This window comes from Zootermopsis nevadensis, unplaced genomic scaffold (assembly GCF_977971745.1).
Source record: "Zootermopsis nevadensis isolate Lab colony 2312 unplaced genomic scaffold, Znev_1.0 Znev_ptg000010l, whole genome shotgun sequence".
Classification (NCBI taxonomy): domain Eukaryota; kingdom Metazoa; phylum Arthropoda; class Insecta; order Blattodea; family Termopsidae; genus Zootermopsis; species Zootermopsis nevadensis.
Genome location: NW_028259142.1, coordinates 17,077,331 through 17,085,931, shown reverse-complemented (window position 1 = coordinate 17,085,931; position 8,601 = coordinate 17,077,331). Strand labels below are relative to the sequence as shown.

The 8,601-nt window shown below is 39.4% G+C and overlaps 1 protein-coding gene across 1 annotated transcript; it reads right to left on the bottom strand.

Moving 5' to 3' along the window:
* Positions 1–561: 561 nt before the first annotated feature.
* Positions 562–6,281, bottom strand: LOC110835828 (uncharacterized). Its single transcript, XM_022076450.2, has 3 exons — positions 6,103–6,281; positions 3,817–3,985; positions 562–3,312 (listed from the first exon to the last, which is right to left on the bottom strand). The coding sequence occupies exons 1-3, from the start codon at positions 6,181–6,183 to the stop codon at positions 1,787–1,789; spliced, it is 1,776 nt and encodes a 591-aa protein (XP_021932142.2). The 5' UTR covers positions 6,184–6,281; the 3' UTR covers positions 562–1,786.
* Between the last annotated feature and the right edge of the window lie 2,320 nt (positions 6,282–8,601).

The following is an 8,601-nucleotide window of genomic DNA, read 5'->3' as shown; positions in this document are numbered from 1 at the left end:
GTTCTTAAATATAAACTATGAGCGCCGTGATGATTTTGTCATTATCTATTTTGTTCCATTTGAATTATAATTCTATTGTGCCTCCGGAGGGACAAAGGTAATGTTATCAACTGCCTTCTTGTAAATGGTTTCTAGTGTCCACCTTTATTCGTGTCTAAGATACAAAAGTATTGATAAAGCGACTCACTGCACGTCCGTCAAAACTGTCGACTTCTTGACTTTTCGTAAAAAGTGTGAACTATTTTTTTAAGTGTCGGAAAATCTTAAGTCTCTAAAATTTCAGCTGATTTGTCCTCTTATAGTTTGCTTTGTTGCTGCAGTTCTTTCGGTTGCCTTTTTAAAAGGAATTTTTAATTTATCCTTTGCTCCTTCCTTCATAAAAATCTATACATTATTTAAAATTTCCCTAGACTGGCTGAGAGTTACCTTTTGACTTGCGTCAAAGACTGCTACAGATATTCATAAAATCATCCGTTTTTATTCAATATCATCACCTCAGTAGGTCAGTGAAACTGAGCGAGCAGTTGTAGAGATATGTATTTATATTAGAGTTCTTAAATATTCATGTTTAAAGTAATATTTTAATTGTTGAAGTCTTACATAGAGGTCTTACATTTCTTGGGTTTCTAAACATGAAATATGTTTAAGAAGTTTAGAATTAAGCTGTGAGTGCGTGCGTGCTCTCACGCGTCCTTGAAAAATGCATTCGCCAGCTTGTCTGAGAAGCAGTGATTTTCACAGCTAGCAAACAAAATTCAAAATAGCCATCACTTTTCAAATTATTTAAAAATTGCTGTAATGTGTTGGCAGTATCTATCCCAACAATTTACCTTACGTCAGCCTAGTTAGGTGATATAAAGGTTAGAAAAATTGTGGAAATTCGCGGGTAGAAATAATATATAAATTACAGAATATAAGACAATTAATTCTACTGTCGCATAGTTACTTTATTCGTTGTTTTCATTTGGCGAGTTAAATTCAGAGATGCTCCAATGTCTTTGTATAAAGACGTAGTGTGTTAATTGCCGAGTGGTTAAAATTCAATAGCGTAATATAAAATTCAATACTGTAATAAGCTGTGGAAGTAACACTGTAACTTTTAAAGTATATGAAATGGCGACTGAACTTCCGGTTTGACGGGTAGGACTTGGCATACATTTTCAGGGCCTGTAAGAAAACACGCGCACGCACGTTCACACACACAATAACGTAATCTACAGAAAATGATAGCTGTTGCCAAAGTAAGGATCTCGTGTGAAATTTAAGTTTTTTATGGCGCTGGTTGTTTGTTTTGAAAGTCTTGCCAGTGACAATATCATACAGAATATAATGCAATTCTTCCATACAATACGGTGAACATATTAATACTACCATAACACAGCTATGTTTGTTGTGTGAAGATTTGTAGATTATGTGACTCCAAATACACAACTTTCGAAACGCACAACACATTTCAGCGGTGTGATGGGATAGAATAATTCACCCTCACTGAGTTTCCGTCTACTGTGATGTAATAGCCTCCGTTCATATAACGAAGGTTTGAATATTTCAGATTCCTGTTTTTCATTATGGAACTTTCTTCCATAAGAACTAGCAATTTTTTATGTAGTCTTCTGAGCGTTGTACATTGAATTTGTATAATATCACCATCAAAATCTGGTTTTGACTACGAAGATGGATGAATGGAAACACAGTACCCGCCTGTTTCCTGTCCACAGATCCTTCCTTATTTTGTGTTTCCGCAATTGTGGGTTACGGCACACGCTCTCACATTTATATGACGCCACTAAGTGGACTTCTGCTCTGTCCTGTGCGTGATGGAAGCTTCCCTTCGTGACTTGTTCGCCTCATGATGTATGACTACGCCCGGAGACGGAATTCTGGACCCGTAGGGCTTAAGGTCGAGAGACAGCACGTGGCCTCTCACTGGCAGCCCAGGGGGGAATCCCACAAAGTCCTCTGAGTCTTGTCCCTGGGAGGAGTAATCTCGAACGTGACTGTAAGATTCGCTTTGAGTGGTCTCATCAGGCCTCCTGCTGCGTCTCCTTTCTCCCGGAACGTTGAACTTTCCAGCACTGTGACTCGCTACGAACTTGCAGCAGTTTCCGTAAGGGATGTTGGAAGGTGGCGGTCGCGTGTGCAGAAAGGTCCCCGAGTCGCCTCCTTTCGGAGGCCCGACATCATGATCATAATTATTGTCATCATCTGCATCCTCATGCTTATTTCCTCCAGTACCAGAAGGTTGTCCAAAAATATCTGTAAAATCATCCGGTTTCGCCGATGTATTTGGGCCCGTTGTACTCTGATCATATATGTCCGGCCAGGGTTTCTCTGTTTGACCTCCACTTACCCCAGTGTTGTTGCTTCCAACAGGCTTATTTCCTTTCTTACCGCCAGATGATCCATCGTAATCCCCGCCATCTTCGCTGTTATAATCTGGGCGACTTTCCTTATTACCTTCACCATTGGAACCCCCAGACGCTGATCCCCCACCCTGGGGTTTGGCACCAGTATTTATCCCAAACACATCTTCGTCTTTGAAGGGGTTGTCGTTGGGATGGAAGGGGTAGGGTGACGGATAAGGGTACAGAGGGTATTTGTCGTCGGTTTTGCTGCTTATGACTTTGTAGCCGATGTTGGGACCTGCGATGTACTGTGTGGTGCGCTGCACGCCTTTGTCATCGATGTAAGTGTAGGACCCTTTAACGTGGCCGGTGGCGTCGCTGACTTCTGTCCGTCTTTGGTCAGGTCCCGCTGATGTGAACCGATATGAGCCGTCATTTCCCCTCTGGATGGATGTGTGTCCCCGACGTAGTTTGCTGTTCTTATTTGCTGGTGGTCCTGCGAAAAACACTGATGGACCAAGTGGCGTTGAATCTGGGTATGGAGTCTTCACATGAAACCCAACTCTAGAACCGGCCTCGTATTCTACATTATGACGCACTCCGACGTCGTCGACAAATGTGTATCTCCCGTTGACGTTACCTCCTGAGTTTGAACTCTCGCTTCGGGAGTAGTCGCGGGTTTGAAAGTTGAAGCTGTAGCTAGGGTCCTCATTGGGATCGAAGTAAGTGCTGTATGAGGGATTGTACTGCGGGGAGTCGGGAGAGACAGGAGGGTTATACGGAATCTTTGTCTGTGAGAGATCCATGCGTCGAGCGATGTGAGGTCCCCGCACCCGGAACCCACGCTTGCCCGCAGTGTATGCTGTCTGCAAATCGCCACCTGTCTTCGGGTCACGGTAGCCATACTTACCTCTCACTGTGTTGTCAGGTGTGGCGACTGCCCTGTGGTAGTGCTGTCCTGCGTCCCCTGTAGGCAGATTGTGGAGGTGATGTAGTCTGCATCTTAGTTTACTGTATTCTGATTAATTCACTTAACTTATTTACTTGCTAAGTAGGAGATACTCTCTCTCAGGGCCGTGACTTTCGTGGTATGTATTTGTTGTTAGAGAAAATAATTAAACATTCGTCCCTACTATCTCTGAAGCTAATTATTTGTGGATGTTTATCAATATAAATTATACGTCAGGATTAAAATGCCATAAATAAAGTACTTTCAATAAAAACCCTGAATTGAATTTTTCATGTCATGTGTAATGAATCCAACATAAATTGAGCATTGTGTTTGTTGAAATTAATTGCTAATAATAAAGTACGCTACAGTAATTATTCTTTAATAAGAAGAATCCTTAAAAAAAATTTCTCGGCAAGGTAGACCCAATGGGGATTATAGATCAGAAACGGGCACGAAACGGATAAGGTTAAAAATACTGCTACAGATAACGAACAGACCTGGCAGCTGGATTAACCTCACCTGTGGCATAGTCAAAGCGATAGTCTCCGTTCTGTCCCAGGTCGAAATCCAACCTCTCTGGCCCACCGCCTGCTGGCAGCGGATTCGGCCGTGCTGGCGTCTCCGCAAGGACACTTATTAGGCCCCAAAAGACCACACACATTGCCCACCCCCATCCAGCTGAGGAAACCTGCGCTCAAACACACCAAACCAAGAAACAAGTGTTACAAATCAGATATTTTGTCGTAACTTCAGCAATAGTTTTAATTTGCAGAAAGTTGCAGAGGCTAGTGAACACATTGTAGATCCGCTTCTGTATGCCGACCCTTTTCTCTTCGAATTCTTTGAGGTCGTCTGTCGGAAGACCTTGAAACGCAGACTGAGTATCCCCGGAAATTTGGAAGTTTCGGGAGGCCCATGGAACTGGTTATGTAGCATCAAATAGTAGGATGACTGTGGGTGATAAATTTGGTAGATGGTGATTGTCGTCTTTATAAGATGCTATTCAAGTATTTACCTCCGCTAAAATAAACTGAACACCTCAAGTCAGAGCGACGTCTCGGTCTAATAGAGGAAGTCGGGACCTCCCGCGATGTTTCGTAATGTAATTATTATTAGTAGTAGTATCAAACCTATTATTATTCGTTCTGTGTTAAAAATGGTTGTGGTAGATGATACTAGGTTTACTGAAATTCTGATAATAAATATTCACAAATTTACATACCCACAGTAATTGCAAATTAAGTATATTGAGTTCTTTGTGTACAAAATGTTAATACAAGTAGCTTCTCCTTTTCTACCCAGAAACTGTTATGCATATTTCACATCCTACAAATATTTTCACTATTCACTTACATATTACGAGCACGTTAAAGACAGGTAGTGCTTGCCGCTACTCATCTCAGAATCCTTAGTCTTCCCGTCTCCTAGCTAGGAACTTAAAGATGATCGTGGAAGAAAATTTTAGTTCTATGTAATAATCAGAAACCCCGTATCACTTATTTCCTCATAATAGCGTAATTAGTTGCTTGATAATGAAAATCCTGCAGACAATTCAATCGCGTAATCTGACCGTGACCTCCTTCAAACTAAAGAACAGGCAGAGCTGACAGCATACTTGATCGTTTGAGATATGCGATATGGGAAGATTCTCTCTTTATGAACTTATCTTTTTCCGTTTCCTGTTTTATGGTATCTTAATGTCAGGTAATTATTTTCATTCCTTGAACTCATTCTGATATTCTCAAGTGTATCCGCCTACCTTAAGGCCGAGTCCTCAGTATCACTGAGGAACTTAAATCGAGTGTATTTACACCTCAGTTTTCTAGAACTGTAGGAAATCAGTTTTTACAACAATAATTATAACTTATGACTTCGCTGTATCTGATTTTAAACGTCTTAGTTAAACGCTATATAAACATAAATATTGGCATCGTCTTTAAAAAGAATTATTCGCAAACACAAATAACAAACAGTGAAATTTAACCGTGAACTTAATAGTGTGCACTGAAAAGTACGTCCGAGTATTATACATGGATGTATCGCGTCGCTGTATATTTGTAAACCAAATGACAAGGTTTCGTGTGACCTATAATAATATCGTGTCTTTAGTAGATGTCATTATTACTTCTGAATTTTAATCCAGTATCATTAATAACACCATCGTCTGAGATATGAGATTCATGATTGTTACATTCGGATATTTATATGATGTAAAAATAGCTATATTTATATTTAAATTTGATAATATTCATTAGTAACTGCCACATTAACTTAGATTTTATTACTCATTTCCATGTTTTTCATTCCGTGCCGAATAATTTTACTGAATTCTCGTACAATTGCACAATATCCGTTCTACTCATTAGTTACCATCTGCTAAAAAAACACAAATTAAAAGCTTTGGAGTAAGGTCGTATCTGTTAGTCCGTCCGTATGATTTTTAAACTCTTCTGTGAGGATTTTTATTTGAATATTTATTAAAAGTTCTTTTGTAAGTTTAATTTTGGCCAGTATCGGTCCAGTATGACCCCTGTTTTTAGGGACTTCGTTTCTGAATAGACACTTGGCTGATGTGGGCGTAAATGTATTTTCACTCTCGCTGATTGAACGATAACTGTGTTCCAAAAGCCACAAACAGCTTCAGTTGTTGATAGATATCAGTTTATTTCCCGAATATTAATTAAATCTACATGTGCTTATAAGCTAGGTATGTCGTGTGCAGCCTCGAAAGTGCTAACACGCGACTTGTAAACGTCCCATAAAATCTTTGATATGCACACAAGCCCAAAGCAAACACCAACTCACCGTCTTGATCTTCATTGCATGTGCGTTGAGAAACGAGAACCCACTCACTATAGTCAACCCGCTACACACTGACAGACACATCGAACTGCTGTGACGGGGTATCCTCGAGGGTTATATATCTTCTTGAGGGCTACTGTTCACCAGTAGCTCTGGGCCCACCGCTAGGATACTGATGATTACTCCGGATATCCGCCATGTTGCCAGTTTTCAACGAATCGGAGCTGCGAAATCTTTTTAAAGGATGAGGTGTGTTGTATATTTTGATGCAAAACAAAGGTTTTGTTTAATAAGACAGAAAGATGCACACGAAAGATAAAGCATCTTTATACTTGCAGAACTGACAAAGCTACTGCTGTGGCCATGCTAGAAGGTCCCTTATAGCATAGTGAAGTCGTAATAAGCAACTGTGGACGAAACGTGTGGAAATCCTTTGAGATTTAAATCTGTTTTAAAAATGGGAGTTTATTGTTTTGATTTTATGACGAAATATTGAATGACATTCTTGTGAAAGTAGAGGATGTTAAAGGAATAATTATTTAAAATTTTCAGTCGTTGTGATCATGGAGATGGCGCGATATTTTGAGGTTAAATTTGTAAGTTTTTTTAATCTCTGTTACACGAAAGTTTGCTCAGAAGTGGATAAATAAATAAATAAATAAAGTAATTTATAGTTTCCCTGGCGCTAGGTGTAAGAAGTTCAACCAGGAACGTTTACTTCTTTAATGATTGTCCCAGTTGTGACTGGTAATATTAGTTAATATTCCAATTGTTGTTAATTTAAAACATGATAAATGCAAATTTACTAATTTCTAAGGCCATGACACTACCGGATTTTATCCCTTCACTACAAATTAGGCGAATGAAACAAATAGAGTGGTTTTGCTATACATTTTCTAATCAGATGTGGCCGATACTTGGAGGCTGGTTTTATATTGCATATTAATTGTATACTTACATACACATATGGTAAAACTGTAAAATATTTTACATACGCAATACATTCTGCTTCATAATTTGAAAACAACTCTCTCTCTTGTTACTCAGTAGGATACAATCCAATGGTTAGTATTGTAAATACAATTATGAACTTTCGATTTCCATAAAATAAATAGTTTTTCGTTTGTCGGCGGAGTATTGCTTTCAAAGAGCACCCCGTACTGTGGATTTACCTGCCTAGATATTCTTGATTTGGGCAGATTACCATTAAAGTTGACTCACAGTAGGATTCAGAAGTTAATTATCCGCTGATGTGTGGAGCGAGTACAGTTTGTATTGCTGAAACATTTGGATTGCGGGTAAAATATCCGCTAGGAGCTTGAGTACGTATTAAGTGTTTTGTTCTGTGTAGCTGGAGGCCAGTCCTCCGTAAAAGGAGTCCTGACAGAGGTATAAGGTATTGGTTATTTCAGAACTAAATCAGAATCAGAAGAGACCAGATGGCCCAATCTGTGAGAGCTGAATAAGAAGAGAATTTATTACACGTGAAGAAAACTATCACCCAATTATTTTTGTTTTTCACGGTGTTTTCTGTTTTGGCGCTGCATTGAGTATTTCTCAGAAACTTTGGTACATACCTATGGATCTGCGCAGCCTCACAACATTGTCATTTCCAAGGCCGTGAGAACCTCAAATCTCACACTTCAGCTTTTGATTACGTTTCAAGCATCTGCTTGTATCACAACCGTACCGAGCAGTAATTAATCCCACCCACGAAAGCACATAAATACGACCTTTTCCATACGGTTGGTTCCACGTTCAAAGTCACTTAAAAGAAAGAAGAAAGAATAAGGATGAATTTGAAAAAAAAACGCAAGTGTTTTAGAATCACGTAGAATCACATCCTGTGTTCCGGTAGATGGTCTTCTGTTTTATTTCCATCTTCGTTTGCCATTGTTGATCTTCGCCAGCGACCTTCAAACATTAACTAGAAAAAGTACGCGAGTTATTGGCTGATGTTCTTTGTTTTCAGACATCAGTTTAACGTCTTTGTCAAAATAACAAACATTGCACGCAAACCTGTTAGATCAGTGTCCTCTATCGGCAGAATTCAAAGGCAATAACATGTATATGGAACAAGGTTGGGTTTCAGAGGATGTTAGGCACCAGGTTTGGAGAAAAATACCGGAAGGAAGTAAAGATAATTAGACACTCGTTTCATGTTAAAAGTCGTATAATTTAGGTGGGTTTTTGGAAATTGGGTTGGTTTTACTTTCGAGATGTTCTTATACGCGACGTTTGTTAATTCAGACAGCTGTCTTTCTTGAAAATGTATATTTATGAATTGTTCAGATACGTAGTTCAGTATCTTTATAGAACCCGAAGATTTACAAAATTGGATCCTCGTCTAGTGTCGAGGTCGAGAAAGTATGTAGCCCCAAAGGTTCACACCGTGGTTATGTATTCTGAGGACCTGGAGTGGGCGAACCAACGAAGTTAGAACATGTGGAATATTGAAATGAATGCAGTCTCACTTTTGCCTTTTGTTTCCATGTAGACGAA

Coding starts and splice junctions, on each gene's coding strand:
- LOC110835828 (XM_022076450.2), bottom strand. CDS start 6,183: ATGTGTCTGTCAGTGTGTAGCGGGTTGACTATAGTGAGTGGGTTCTCG. Junction 3,986..6,102: donor ATGCAATGAAGATCAAGACG/GTGAGTTGGTGT, acceptor GTTTGAGCGCAG/GTTTCCTCAGCTGGATGGGG. Junction 3,313..3,816: donor TCGCTTTGACTATGCCACAG/GTGAGGTTAATC, acceptor ATCTGCCTACAG/GGGACGCAGGACAGCACTAC.